Source organism: Geotrypetes seraphini, chromosome 3 (genome assembly GCF_902459505.1).
Source record: "Geotrypetes seraphini chromosome 3, aGeoSer1.1, whole genome shotgun sequence".
Lineage (NCBI taxonomy): Eukaryota > Metazoa > Chordata > Amphibia > Gymnophiona > Dermophiidae > Geotrypetes > Geotrypetes seraphini.
This window is the reverse complement of record NC_047086.1, coordinates 159,497,653-159,514,033: the sequence shown is the minus strand read 5'-3', so window position 1 is coordinate 159,514,033 and position 16,381 is coordinate 159,497,653. Positions and strand designations below refer to the sequence as shown.

Here is a 16,381-nt window from a genome sequence, read left to right as displayed (position 1 = left end):
ATGGGCCCCGGGTGCCACATACCCTAGGTACGCCACTGCCGTACCGGGCTCCGTGGATGACATCACCCACATGTGAAAATATCTGCCTGCTGTCCCCAGATAACACCTATTACGATAAATATTTTTTTTCATTGGAAATAATACCTCAATTGACTAAACAAGGAAAGAAAGCACTCCCTAGCAGCTAGAAAACTAAGACATCTGTCACTGGGTTTAGAACTAAAACAAGGAGCTCTCATTTAAAAACAAAACAAACAAAAAGTTTTTTGGTATTAGAGCAAAATCTCTATGCGTAATCTGTTTAAAATTGTATCTGGTTATATACATCATCATCCTTGAAGCAATGAACACAAATGCCACACATGACCAATGACCAATCTGTGCAGAGTTTCTGAATCTGGCTAATCACACTGGATTCGGATATCATTTCACTAGAGCAGCTCCTCGGGGAGGGGGGCCTTGCCTAAAGTGGATGATCCTCAGTGCTTCTATATGCCAACTCTGTGCTTGCTGGAAGCAGGCTGGTAACTGCACGGTTTGCAGCAATTGCTCACACAGAAGGGAAGCACTAAAAGATGGGAAGTGAGGTACATAGCCACAGTGGTACTCTTATCATTTATGGCAAACTGCTTGCTCCTTTAAGGGTCCATTCTATGACATCTATAACCTATGACTACCTAGCATAAAGCACTGGCTCAAAAAGAGACAGGTACTAAAAGATTGTGTGCCCACAAGTCAGGGTTAGGAAACGCTTTCATCTTGTTTTCATGATACTCATAATAAATAAGCAGGATATTTGCATACTTTGGAGATCCAGTGGATGCAAATTTATTTCATGCGTATTAATTTTGGCAATTCTGAAAACTTCATGTGCCAGCTGGGTCTCCAGATCATAGTTGCAAAACACCACTACAGAGAACAAAGGCGTAGGAACAAATAGCAGGGAGGAATAAGCCAGTTCATTCTGGATATCTGAATTCAGTAGTCTCTGGTGGTAAGTTCAATTTATTTGGCATACCGCAAATATAAAACCAAAGTTAAATCTAAGCGGTTTACAATGTAATAAATATATAAAAAGGAGAGAGTGAAGACAAAACAATAAATCAATACATATATTACATACATATGCAAAACGTAAGGGAAAGACACAGAGGTTGATTACAATAAAAACTAAATTCCAAAGATGGGAAAAGGAAAAGACATACGGTTGGGGTAAAAAGTGTTGTGCAGTTATGAGCCCAGTCTATTCTATGAACAGAATGCCTGAGAAAAATAATAGAACACTGGAAGTTCCATTGGCATTGACATATGACATAGTGCTGTTTGGTATGTTATTGAGGGCCAAGAGTCCAATAACTCCATATAATAATAGACTACTTCTCATTATGACGGGCGTTGCCATACAGCTTATTTTGAAAAATTGGAAAACTTGGAATAGGTTAAATTATAGAGCTCCTTTTACGAAGCCGCAGTAGCAGCTTCAGCACGTGCGACTTTTCATCATACACTAACCCCCGCGCTAGGCAAAAAACTACCGCCTGCTCAAGAGGAGGCGGTAGCGGCTAGCACGGCTGGTTGTTTAGTGCACACTATTACGCACATTAAACCGCTACCATGCCTTCATAAAAGGAGCCCATAGTTTTTGGTGGAAATCCTTGTGCCAAACGTATAAATTTGAACGTATGAGTGCAATACAATTGGGACATTATAAGAAATTCAAGGAGGTTTGGGACCCATTGACAAAAATTTGTAAAGATTGATTATTGATTTTAGCCCTTTGATTATACATGTCCAGGATGGGTGGGTGGGAGGGGAGAGGAGATATGCCTTTAATTTAATATTTGATCGCAATTTTGTTTGTTTGATCATTTGTATTATTCTTGATTGTCTTTTTGCTATATGAAAGGGTGGGTGGGTGGGGAGGAATATGTTTTTATTATATCATTATATCAGTTGATGGAATTAAGTGTTGTTTATTTGTACATTGTTTAATAATGTGTTGCACTTGATGTTGGCTTTTAAAATGAATAAAAATAAGGAAAAAGAAAAATAATATGCCTTTAGTTGAACCTTAAATGTAAAAAATGAGCTTTCTGTATGAAAGTAGAGAGGCAAAGAGTTCCAAAGGGAAGGAGCCATGACTGAAAATGAGGAATTCCTATGAACATCAAGAAATAATTGCCTGAATGAAGGAACAGTCAACAACTGTTGATGTAATGATCGAAGAGTTCTTTGGGGAGAAAATGGAACCAAAAAGTTAAATAAAAAAGATGGAAGACCACTTGATAAAATTTGATGTGAAAGATTATGTGAAAGATTGATGTGAAAGATACTTGAAAGGAATTTGGTATGAAACAGGAAGAATATGCTCAGCTTTTAAAGAGGTGTAACATGATCAAACTTTGAACAATGATAAAGTGGTCTAATAGCAATGTTTTGAACGAATTGTAACCGATGTAACTGATATTTTGGAAGACCAACTAGAATACAATTGCAGTAATCCAGTTTAGATAATACTAAAGAATGTACAAGAGTATGAAGAGAATCTGATTGAAGAAATGAATGAATAGATGAATTTGACAAAGGATATAAAAAGAGGAAGAGACCACCTTCGAAATATGATGGTGGACAAAGCATAAAGAAAGGGATCCCTTTGAACTCTGTCAACTGAAACACAAAGTGCAGCTTTGGAGGATTAGATAGAGGGTAATTTTGCACATGAATTTCAGCTACCTAACTGAATCCTATGAATTCCAGAAGACCTTGCTCATTTGCTCAAATATTAAGCACAAATTAAAAGGTCTGCCCTACCAAATTTTTTCAATCTTGACCAAACATCTTTTTATTAAAATCATTAGTAATAATTTAGGTGAATTAAAATCATTTGTATTAATTTATGTTTATTGTTCTTTGTCCAGAGCACCCAACAATAAAGAAACAAGCAGATCAAAAAATTGTACCAAAAACTGAAATGGAAAGTGACTTGAAGCTCACGCGACAAACGGAGAACATAAGAACATCAGAAGTTGCCGCTGCTGGGTCAGACCAGTGGTCCATCGTGCCCAGCAGTCCGCTCCGCGACAGCCCCCAGGTCAAAGAACAGTGCCCTGCAAACTTGTCTAACTTTGTCTTGAATCCCTGCATGGTGTTTTCCCCTATAACAGCCTCCGGAAGAGCGTTCCAGTTTTCCACCACTCTCTGGGTGAAGAAGAACTTCCTTACGTTTGTACGGAATCTGTCCCCTTTTAACTTTAGAGAGTGCCCTCTCGTTCTCCCTACCTTGGAGAGGGTGAACAACCTGTCTTTATCTACTAAGTCTAGTCCCTTGAATGTTTCTATCATGTCCCCCTTGAATGTTTCTATCTTGAATGTTTCGATCATGTCCCCTCTCAGTCTCCTCTTTTCAAGGAAGAAGAGGCCCAGTTTCTCTAATCTCTCACTGTACGGCAACTCCTCCAGCCCCCTTACCATTTTAGTCGCTCTTCTCTGGACCCTTTCGAGTAGTACCGTGTCTTTCTTCATATACGGCAACCAGTGCTGGATGCAGTATTCCAGGTGAGGATGTACCGTGGCTCGGTACAGCGGCATGATAACCTTTTCCGGTCTGTTCGTGATCTCCTTCTTAATCATTCCTAGCATTCTGTTCGCCCTTTTCACCGCCGCCGCACACTGCACGGACGCTTCATCGATTTGTCAACCAGTACTCCCAAGTCTCTTTCCTGGGGGGAGGGGGGGTCTCTCCAAGTACCACTCCGGACATCCTGTATAAGATTTTTGTTACCAACATGCATCACCTTACACTTATTCACGTTGAACCTCATCTGCCAAGTTACGGCCCATTTCTCGAGCGTGTTTATGTCACATTGCAGATGTTCGCAATCCTCTCGCATCTTCACTACTCTGAATAACTTAATAAGAACATAAGCAATGCCTCCACTGGGTCAGACCTGGTGTCCATCGTGCCCAGCAGCCCACTCACGCGGCGGCCCAACAGGTCCAGGACCTGTGCAGTAATCTTCTATCTATACCCTTCTATCCCCTTTTCCAGCAGGAAATTGTCCAATCCTTTCTTAAACTCTAGTACCGTACTCTGCCCTATTACATCCTCTGGAAGTGCATTCCAGGTGTCCACCACACATTGAGTAAAGAAGAACTTCCTAGCATTCGTTTTGAATCTGTCCTCTTTCCTTCCGGACCCAGACTTTGTGTCATCTGCAAATTTAATCAATCACTCGTCGTACCAATTTCCAGATCATTTATAAATATGTTGAAGAGCATGGGTCCAAGCACCGAACCCTGTGGCACTCCACTGGTGACGCTTTTCCAGTCCAAGTATTGTCCATTTACTCCCACTCTCTGTTTCCTATCCGCCAGCCAATTTTTAATCCACATGAGTATTTCACCCTCAATTCCATGGCTTCCAATTTTTCAAAGTAGTCGTTCATGCGGAACCTTGTCGCAAGCCTTCTGAAAATCCAGATATACAATGTCGACTGGGTCACCCTTGTCTATCCGCCTGTTTACTCCCTCGAAGAACTATAACAAGTTCATCAAGCAAGATCTTCCTCTGCTGAAGCCATGCTGGCTGGTCCTCATCAGATCATGTCCATCAAGGTGCTAAATGATACGGTCCTTTATTAGCGCCTCTACCATCTTTCCCAGTACCGAGGTCAGACTCACCGGTCTGTAGTTTCCCGGATCACCCCTCGAATCTTTCTTTAAGATCGGTGTAACATTCGCCACCTTCCAGTCTTCTGGAACCCTTCCCGATTTGATCGACAGATTGGCTATCAGTTGAAGCAGTTCAGCTATAGTCCCTTTCAGTTCCTTGATTACCCTCGGATGGATGCCATCTGGTCCCGGGGATTTATCATTTTTAAGCCTATCAATCTGCTGGCATACCTCTTCTAGACTGACTGTCAACCCTGTCAGTTTCCCGTCTTCATTTCCCACGTATAGCCTGTCGGCTTCCGGTATGTTGCGTATATCCTCTTCGGTAAACACAAGATGCAAAAAATGTGTTCAGTTTATCAGTGATGGCTTTGTCCTCTTTAAGCACTCCCTTCATTCCTTGGTCATCCAATGGCCCCACCACTTCCTTTGCGGGTTGTTTCCCCTTAATATATCGAGAGAACGGCTTGAAGTTTTTCGCCTCCTTGGCTATGTTTTCCTCAGTCTCTTTTGGCCCCTCTTACTGCCTTATGGCACCTGCTTTGATGCTGTTTATGCTTTTTCCAGACACAGAACTACCTAGCAGGAAAATGTGCATTTTAGGATCAGAAGAAAAAAGTAAGATAGCATCCTCAACATCAGAGAGCAGTTTGTAGCAGAAAAAGGATACTAGTGATGAAAAGATGAAGGGAGGGTGATTGTGAATAATGTTCCTTGTTTTGCATGGACAATAAACACAAAACACAGTAGTAACTTTAAAAGGAAAAAAAAAAAAAAGCTTTTCATATTTACAACAATCTTGTTACCATTTTGAGCTAATCTACCAGAAGAAAACAGTGCACATGCATTTTCTTTATTTTTGCACAGAATTGTTCAATGAAAACATACAAGGCCTTTTTCAAACTTCATATTGTTTACTATTTAAACAAAAAAAATCCTAATAAAATAGCAAGGCGATCATCATCATACAAAACACCACTTTTAGAATACAATAGTCAAATCATATTAATTAACTACACTCCATTTACAGCAGTGGTCTCAAACCCGCGGCCCGGGGGCCACATGCGGCCCGCCAGGTACTATTTTGAGGCCCTCCATATGTTTATCATAATCACAAAAGTAAAATAAAACAGTTTCTTGATCCTATGTCTCTTTAGCTATAAATGCCAATATTATTATTAAGACTTAGCCAAAGGGAAAGATTTATAAAGTATAAAGAGTTTTACCTCATGCAAAATTATCATTTCTTTAATAAAACATTAACTATGTTTTCTGAGGCCCTCCAAGTACCTACAAATCCAAAATGTGGCCCTGCAAAAGGTTTGAGTTTGAGACCACTGATTTACAGTATTATAAAAAAAAAATATATCATGTATGTTTTCATTACCTCTAGAGAATCTCCATCACATTCTCCATCTTCTGTGTTCTTTCCAATTTCTTCAGTAATGTTATTCATCATTTCATAAAATCTGCAAGAGATGAAGTTACATTGACATAATAGTCAACTTGTTGAACTTCAGACAAAAATATTTGCAGGTTTTTTTGTTTTTATAAAACAAAATCTTTCTTTAACCATGATGCTCAGGGGTTCTTGCATATCTATAGTTACATGTGTCCTGTACAGTTCTAGAGATTAACCCCAGCTTAAAATAGTTCAGTACAGTTTTGAATGGTGATTTCTTTTGTGAATTGCTTCAATTGTTTTCATTAAGTTCAAGTTTATTAGGATTTTATATACCGCCTATCAAGGTTATCTAAGCGGTTTTTACAATCAGGTACTCAAGCATTTTCCCTCTCTGTCCCGGTGGGCTCACAATCTATCTAATGTACCTGGGGCTATGGAGGATTAAGTGACTTGCCCAGGGTCACAAGGAGCACTGTGGGGTTTGAACCCACAACCCCAGGGTGCTGAGGCTGTAGATCCAACCACTGCGCCACACACTCCTCCTAACACCTGGACAGTATACAGAAACATATCTCTAAGGAAGAAAAGAAGATAGTAGATGGAATGGTTGGGCAGACTAGATAGGCTGAATGGTCCTTATCTATTTGTATTTTTCTATGGGGTTTTTTTTTCCAAATAAATTATTTCCTTTCCTATATGTAGTGGCCTGCCTTCATGACCTCCAAAACATTTGGAACTGGGAAATAGAGCAGTAAAAAGCATGATGTTACCTTTAACAATAAGTAATAATGCAAAAGCACTTGGCCATTCTAATCACTACATTAATTTGAGCAATACTCATACAAACTTGGAGGAAAGGGATAAATTAAAAGAAAAAAGTATATGAAATTCAGTGGAAAAGGTTTTATATTTAATTACGGGGTAAGGTATATGTATAACAGATCTCCTCATACTTCAGCTTCCAGAAGACACTAAGATAACTCTAGCCATTACCTGTGTCTCTACTGATCTCTCATGCCTCATTCACTGTTCCAACTGTAATGCTGTACAAACCTTTTGTTAGTCACATTGAATTCTTGTTGAAAAATTGCAAGGATTTAAGACTAGTATAGTATAGTACAGTACGAGTACATGTATGGAAAAGTGCTATGCAACCCTTAATTCCTTACTTTGGGGTCACCATGCCATTTGGCACTCACACAAGAGCACACACACACAAATATATTTTAAAACTATCCTCTCTCAGTACATGCACTCTCACCTTCCAGGGAGAGATTTCCTTTTACACTTGCTAAGAACAGTCAGTCTCTTTTGGGGTGCTCTAACAAAACCTTTACTGAAACGCAGAAACAGAGAAAATTGAAGGCAGATCAAGACCAAATGGCCTACAGTATCTAGTCTGTATATCCATGCCATCTATCATCCCTTCCTTTCCCAAAACAGCATCCTTTTGAGCTGGAATTGAACTGGCAGCATAAAGATTTCTCAAGTCTGCTCTATAGTCATCTGTTTTACCAACTGAGCTACCAAAGTAGCTTTATATGGGAAAAGTAAGAGGGACTTGATATACAATCAAAGCAGTTTACATATTATATACAAGTACAGTGGTACTTCGGTTTGCGAGTGCACCGGTTTGTGAGTGTTTTGCAAGACGAGCAAAACACTCGCAAAATTGGCGCCTCGGAAACCGAGCATGCCTCGATTTACGAGCGCCCCCCCCCACCGCGATCTGGCACCCTCCCCACCGCGATCCTGCACCCTCTGCTCGTGTCGCACCCCCTCCCCTGCCGTGATCCGGCATCAAAAAGGCACCCACCCACCCGATCACATTTCTTACCCCCCATTTGGCACCGGCACCAACGCACAGGACATGCCGGTGCCAGTGCCCGAAGATCTGCTTCCTTCTGCGCTGGGCCTTGACCATCTGCACATGCTCAAGGCCTTCGTGTTCCCGTTCTCTCCGAGATTCTTGGAGATCCGAGAATCTCGGAGAGAACGGGAACACGAAGGCCTTGAGCATGCGCAGATGCTCAAGGCCCAGCGCAGGAGGCAGATCTTCGGGCACCGGCATCGGCATGTCTTGTGCGTTGGTGCCGGTGCCAGTGCCAAATGGGGGGTAACAAATGTGATCGGGTGGGTTCCTTTTTGATGCTGGATCGCGGCAGGGAGAGGGTGTGATCACGGGGGGGGGGGGGGGGGGGCGCTACGAACAGGGAGGGATGAAACTAGTGGGGGTGATGGCAGATCACGCGGGGGGGGGCCTTCATGAGCGGGGGGAGCAATGCCAGTTCTTGGGGGGTAGAGCAACGCTGCTGGCCTCGGGGGATGGGGTGGATGGGAACGAATCAAGCGAGTTTCCCTTAGATCCTATAGGGAAACTCGCTTTGATATACGAGTATTTTGGTTTACGAGCATGCTTCTGGAACGAATTATGTTCGTAAACCAAGGTACCACTGTATTTATTTGTACTTGGGGCAATGGAGAGTTAAGTAACTTGCCAAGAGTTACAGAGCTGTAGTGGGAATCAAACTCAGTTCCCCTGATTCTCAGGCTGCTGTACTAATCATTAGGCTACTCCTTTATGCAAAATGGCACACAACTGCTATTGTCAGTGGAAAATGGGCCCACATAGATGTGACCTGGGCTTTCCGAGGCCTTTCCTGGCCATCCAAAGTCTTACATCTGTGTTTCTTATCTAACATGTGAACTGTGTTTCTTATCTAACATGTGAACCGCCTAGAACTTTTTGGATATGGTGGTATATAAAATAAAATAATTATTATGTTTACATTGCTTTGTCTCTGAATCCAACTGCCACAGTCAAAGACCTTCACCTTCCCTTATCAATTTATATGCATATGTTACCCTGAAGACTCTGAGGCTCATGTATGCATATTTAATTGGTCATCCTGGTCAGGCCCTGCCTCGCTTGGGCTGGACAGAGCAGGAGTATAACTGCAATATATACATTAGTATTTTGGAGAACTTCTTTGGAGTTTTCTTTCCTTGATTTTCCTTTCTTAGGCTTTTTCCCCTGATATTCCCTCTCTGTGCACTGTGGAGATGGAGTCACAATCTCTGGAGGCAAGAACCTTTATGTTGTTCCTTTCCCGTGCACGGGAGGTTAAACACTGTCATGAATACCATCTGGTTGAATGTGTAAGTTTGTTGTCTATGCACATTTGTCACCTGAAAATACAAAAACCCCTCAGGTACAATCTAGATCATTCCTCCATTCCCTAACAGAGTTTATACTGCTTAATGTAGGCATAAGCAGTGGATTTCCCCAAGACCATCTTAATATAACAGCTTAAGAACTTTCCTTTTTAGGAACCTGTTCAAACCTTTTTTAAACCCTGCTAAGCTATTGATGTTGCTATATTTTCTGGCAATTAATTCCAGAGCTTAATTATATATTAAGTAAAGAAATATTTTCTCTAATTTATTTTAAATGTCAGAAAAGAGAAAGAAAAAGGGGATGATGGGACTTGATATACTGCCTTTCTGAGGTTACATTCAAAGCAATTTACATATTATATACAACAGGGGTGCCCAAAAGGTCGATCCCAAAGGCAACACAAGTCGATCGTGGAGCCCATCCCAGGCTCCACGATTGACTCACATTGCCTTTGCATTCTCTCCGTTCCCCGACGCCACAACAGGCCAGCAGCGACTACGGAAGTGCCAGGCAAGCCAGCCTTCCCCCTCCCCCCCCCCCCCCGACATCAGAATTGATGTCAGGAGGAAGGCTGCTAGCCTGTTGCGGCATCGGGAAACAGGGAGAACTCGGCGGCAACAGACTTGAAAATCAGCTGTGAAAATATGTTAATTTGTTCAGAAACAGGGGCTGTTTCAGTCCATAAGGAGGGTAATTTTGAAAGGCAGTTCCAAGAAGGAAGCCTGCAAAAATGATCCATTGCACTATTGCCAGCACGATATATAACTGGTCTTGCATGAGTACAATCTGCACACACATACTGCATGAGGTGTTTTTCCAAAGGCAAGTTTAGGGAAGGGTTTACATTTAAGTGGGCAATTCAAACAAATGCATATAAATTTATTCCCCAAAAAACATATGTGGAATCTCAAAGCAGAAGCAGTAATTCTCAAAGCAGAAGCCCTTTGAAAATTCAGCATAGTCCACAAAGAGAAAAAAAAATGTAGTGTGCACCTTTAAGTTGTATACAGTTATAATACAGAGCTCTTTCCCCCACAGATAAAAAAGTTAAAATTTTATGAATAATACATGCCACTTAATTTCTTTTTTCAGATGCACACTCTAGGTGCATTGCCTGCATACAATCTATGGAATTCCTGCACAGTGGACAAGATAGTAGTTTTAATGTTAAGTTGGACCAAAGACATCAATACGTACTTCTTGCAGTGAAGATCTGTGCAGAAATAGATCTGAAAATCATCCGAGTTGTGTAGCACATAAAGGAAACAGCACCTTTCTTCGAACTTTGAAATGCTGAAATAGAAAAAGAAATCATATTAAAATTAAGAAGCCAAATAAACTGGAGTACATCATAAATTTTTCCATTGAATGTACGAAGGGATTATTTGATGAATTTCCTTTTATTTGGAAGGAGGATGGTATTAAAAACTTAGGTATGTGGATTAAAAATACATTGGAAGGAACGATGAAAATAAATGAAAAATCATTATTATTAAAGGTCACGGAGATGTGTGAGCAATGGAACCCTTTACACTTATCTTGCTGGGGGAGAGTTCAAACGGTCAAAATGATGATCTTGAGGGTAATTTGTTACCAACTGGGTATGTTACCAATTTATTTTCAAGGGTCCTTTTACAAAAAGTTAAATATTATATTGACAAAATTTATTTGGCTAGGGAAGAAAGCTAGAATTGCTTTAGTATCTCTACAAAAACCAATTGCGGAGGGTAGGGTAAATTTTCCCAATTTTTATAGATATCATCAAGCCTATATGATGCGTCAAGGTATGTATTGGATCCTCCCTGAGCTCTTAGAACATTACCCAGACTGGCTATATCTTGAGTGGAAAATCATGTCCCCGATGAGACTGTCTCATATATTAAGTATTAAAATACCTAGGTACGCTACGGATAATGTGATTTTATGGGATACATGGAAAACAATTAAATATATTGATAAGTTAACAGATGTTCCCATAATAAAGTCTAGTTTGCAATCCTTATGGTTAAACTCCAAGATTCAAATAGGCAGTTCTGGGATCGCTTGGAAGAATTGGATGCAGGCAGGTATTCGGACATTAGATGACGTTATGTCTAATGGAAATCTGCTTGATATTTCACAATTGCAACAGTCATTTGGAATTTTTAAATCTCAACAATATAGGTGGTTGCAGTTGAAGCAGGCTATTCAGAGTGGGTTCCCTGAATGGAAAAATTTTAAAACAAATTTTAGCCTGCAAATCCTTTGCTACCAAACTGATTTAATAGGTCATCAGGCTGCTCAGTGGTACAAACTGATTTCTGGATTTTTGAATTAAAAGCCCAAAAATAGTCTTAGAGACATCTGGAGCATTGAGATAAAACAGTATATTTCTGTGTCTCGTTGGCCACGAATTTGGACTTGGAGATTGAAATGCACAGCGTCAGCATCTATGAGACAAACATGGTTATTTTTGTTACATAGGATTTTCTGGACCCCAGTTTGATTAAATAAAATAGATAGTTCTAAGTCTAATAGATGCTGGCATTGTCATACTAGTATAGGGACTTTGGATCATCTGTTGTATTTTTGTTCGTTTGTATTAATATATTGGAAGTCAATTTGGGGACAAATAAATTTAGTACTAGATTTAAATGTTCCAATGTCATATGAGGCTATAATTTGTGGAACAATTATACATGTGAAACCCACTCTAGATAAATATGAGTCGTCTATTTATGATCCTAACAGGTATAGCCATTCAATTGATTAGAAGTAATTAGAAAAACCATGATCCTCAGATAAACTATACCCTCTCAATGCTTCCCTCCTTATGCAAGAAGAAATTTTTTCATTGGTTGAATAAGAAAATATCTGACTTTGTGTGGAATAACAAAAAACCTCGTATTGCTCTCGACAAACTGAAAGCCTCTAAAATTAATGGAGGTCTGAATGTACCTGATTTTCATTTTTATTATATCGCATCATTGGCCAAATATGGAGCCTACTGGATTACTAACACTAGTACCCAAGATTCACCAACCTGGTTTGACCTGGAACGATTTTTATGTGCACCACTACATGTTTCATGCTTGTTGACGGTGCCAGTACCCAAACTCTTGAGAAAATACTCCTTATTGAGTGCAACGCAGCATGCCCTTCATATACTAGACACAATCGCAGAGATTTCAATTAAAGACAGTCCACTCTTGTCCATTTGGAACAACCCCAAAATCCAAATCAATAGTAAATCTCTTTCATGGAAGAGGTGGCAGCGGGCTGGTTTGTGGTCACTCCATCAGATAACCACTCTCACTTCGTTTGTTCCCTTTGACACAATTTGCTCTACTTACTCGTTGTCTCCTTCTGCTTACTCACAGTGGTTTTCTCTTACTGAGATGTTATCTTCTATATCTATACGCTTTGATTATATGACATCCACTCACACTTTGTATCACTGGTCCACATTGGCTATATCAAAAGGTAAAGCGATATCTCTCTTTTATAGTATTCTAAGAGATCACTCTTTTACATTTTCCTCTCATTCCATGAAACATTGGGAATCTATGCTGACAACCTCACTTTCTGATGTTGACTGGGAACTCTTTTGGTCCTCGACAAACCGACCTCTTTTATCATCCAGAGTCTCACAATCAATGTTCTTCATTATGTGGAATGCGGTATGGACACCTTTTCGGATGTGGAAAGCTAACCTAAAACAAGACTCTATATGTTGGAACTGTATGAAAGAAGCTGGGACTCTTGATCACATGCTTTTCCATTGTGCTCAAGTTCGTTCCTTTTGGACGTGCATTTGGGACACCATAAAGTCTATTACCAATTGTTCAGAAGAAATTTCCTTTGACACTATAATTCTCCGATCTCAACACCCTTGTTTTACACAGTCTAACTGTCCTCCTAAACTCATTGACGCAATGTTTGTGACTGCCCTTATGCACATCTTGAAAAATTGGAAGTCCTCTTCATTACTAAATACCTTCTGGTGGAATTCTTTGAGCATGTATCATAAATTTGAATCATATGCTTATGAAAAGAAAAATATAATTCGACTTTCCAAAAATTTGATACAATGTAAATCACCCTGGAAATTCCTGGACTCATATGTTCAATCTATTTCATAGACACTCCTCTCTTCTTCTTCTTCCTCTTCCTCTTCTTTTTCTTCCTTCAATTTCTCTTTCCTCTTATCTTTTCTTTTACTAATTTTTCATGAACAGTCCTAGTACTTTAGATCTTTTAAAACGATTCAATTCTACATTGCACAATGTAACTGAATATTAATTATACTAAATGTTTTGTTTTATATTTTGATACCATGTACTTGAACTGTTTCTTATATTTTTTCAAAAAAATCAATAAAAAATATTGAACTAAAAAAAAAAAAAAAAAAAGAAAAACCATGATAGAATTAATTATACATTTTGGTGGGTGAATGTGTGTACTACATACAGATACAAACGAATTAACGCACAATGTAGGGGTTTTAGTGAGGTATTTAATAAAATTTGGAGCCCATTGACTAAATTTGTAAAAACATAGTAATGTATTTTCATCATATCTCTTCTTTTCTTTGGTTTATTTATCTTTACACATCCAGGGGGTAGGGGGTTGGAGGGAAGGGAATAAATATTGATAGTGATATTTGGGTAACTTTATTCTTTATTTGTATTGTATATTAGGATATATTATGATATTATTATATGCCGGAAAATGAAATTATTGAATGATATTTATGTTACCTGTATAGATAATAGTGTAATATGTGGAATATCTTTTGTTCTTTCATTTGTATGACACTGTTTTTGATTAAAAATCAATAAAGAATTAAAAAAAAAAAAAGAAGCCAAGAAACCAATCTTTCATGCTTATTTCAACAATTTTCTATGATTTTAATTAAACTACAAAAGCAATATAAAACATTATGTACTGCAGCCAGATGCTGGATCACAGGCTGTTGTTCCCTTCATCATGATTTCATAAAAATTATTTTCCACAAACAATACAGTCCTGATTATCCAACCTTTAGTTATCTGACGTTCCAAATTATCTGATGGCTAGTAATCTGGGCTCCATCCCCTCACTCCCAAAAAGGATTAGATCCTCTCTTTGACCCCCCCCCCCCTCTACAAAGTACTTCCTTTAGGTCCCCCTCTACTGGCTAGATGTCATGGCTCAAAAACAAAAAATTTTGAAAATGGAGCTGATATGGGCAGGAGCAACTGGGGATTGTTTCTGCCCCAAATTCACTACTAGACAACCAGAACCTATAAGGGAGAGGTTGACGGATGTCCAAGGACTGTTACAGCTCAGAGGGGGAAGGAAGGATGTGCTGAGATTCGCGTTTATACCTGGATGAACTGTACCACTATGGTGCACAAAATCCCTCATCAGATGTTTCTGGATTATTCAACATTTTCATTATCTGATCACCTGTCAGTCTAAATTTATGTTGGATAAACAGAATTCCACTGTATTAATTCATTGAAGAAAGTAATCACCCAGGATAACATATACTACTGAATCTGAAATCAAAACCTGAATGACATATCAGACCACTATATCTTAATAGAATGTAGTCAAAATAGAAAAGTCTCCATATGTGTAAACCACGTACACATATATAAACTATTAGCCTATAAGATGCAGTGTTTGGATACTGCAATTTAGTTCAAGCCTCAAGATCAAAGGATGACTGTTGTGACTTAAGACTAGAGAATGACACGAGGACAAATTTTTCCCCATCCCTTCAGGAACTCAATTTCCCTGTCCCGTCCCCATGAAATCTGTCGATGTCCGTGTCCGATTCTTGTAAGCTCTGCCTTAACTGCACAAGCCTCAAACACTTATGATTTTAAAGTGTTTGAGGCTTATGCAGATGAGGATGCAGCTTGCAGGAATGAGGCAGGGACAGGAAAAGAACTCGCAGGGTAGCTCATTGTATGGAGAAAACTCACGTGTTTCAAGATCTGAGGTGGCTAGTGCTTGAACAGATACCTGGTGATAAAAGAGCTTACTTACATTTACGGGAACAATACTGGATTATTGAACTGGATACTGTCAGTCCCGGGGGACTGAATGATAACATCGAATGGAGTGCTCTGCTGTAACTGTGAGTGTTTGTTTGTACATTGTCCATAAAGTTTTTCACGATGACGCAACCGCATCTCTTCCATTTTGTCTTGCTGGCGGCATCCTTTAAACCCGCGGTTTGTCCTGCACAGCTAAAAAGTTTTCCTTTCCTAAGCTCCTGAAGAAGGGTATTTTACATGAAACTGGGCCGATTGAACTGAGAACTTGGCTATTTGTTTATGCCTCGTTTGGAAAATTGAGGGGACATTCATTTTTTTTTTTTTAATTCTTTATTCATTTTATAACTTACATCAAGCACAACAATATTGATATTAACATTGTAACATAGATAATACACTTGAGAATTTACAATTGATCTTTATAAAATTAAATTTATCCCCCTCCCTCCCTACATTATATATTTCATAAAATCATTGTCATCAATAATAAAATCCCCCTCCCCCCGCCCTATTTTTCATTTATACTTAACAGGGAAGAAAAATATATACTTATTCTTTACAATATTCTGATAATGGCCTCCATACATCTTGAAATTTATTCAAATTTCCTTTTTGAATGGCTAATGTTCTTTCCATTTTATAAATATGGCATACTGAATTCCATCAAAAACTTTTCCAATTATGTAGAACATTGGATATGAACTTTTCAGGCAGTCACTGCAGATAAGTTCTAAGTGCCTCGCTGGTTTTGAGCTTTAATCTTGAAACGTTGATAGCACTGCATTCTCACATTTACTTAGTGAAATTTAATTGATTTGTGTATCACTTTATCACTATTATTTGTGCACGTATGTAGGCCTATGATGGTGCACAGCGGGGCTTGAAAAAAAGCCCGGCTACAACTTGTTAAGCCTGGAGCACTGGTATTCCAGAGCACCATAGCTTTAACTATTGCACTGAGGCTACATATACATATTTATATAGTATATTATTATTTTCCTCACTTGTTGGGTATTGTAGACAGTTTGCAGTGCTACCCACTTTTCTCGATTTGTATTTGGGGATTTTTTGATTGTTACTGTGTACTTTACAAAAAAA

General features: G+C 39.2%; 1 protein-coding gene across 3 annotated transcripts in view; it reads right to left on the bottom strand.

Moving 5' to 3' along the window:
* The window catches only part of MAP3K5 (mitogen-activated protein kinase kinase kinase 5), a 418,652-nt gene that overhangs the window by 149,310 nt on the left and 252,961 nt on the right, over positions 1 to 16,381 (bottom strand). For all 3 annotated transcript variants that reach the window (XM_033937504.1, XM_033937503.1, XM_033937502.1), the window contains 2 exons: positions 10,452 to 10,547; positions 6,059 to 6,140 (listed from right to left, as the gene is read on the bottom strand). In XM_033937504.1, coding sequence (XP_033793395.1) covers positions 6,059 to 6,140; positions 10,452 to 10,547 — 178 coding nt within the window. The remainder of the gene's footprint in view (positions 1 to 6,058; positions 6,141 to 10,451; positions 10,548 to 16,381) is intronic.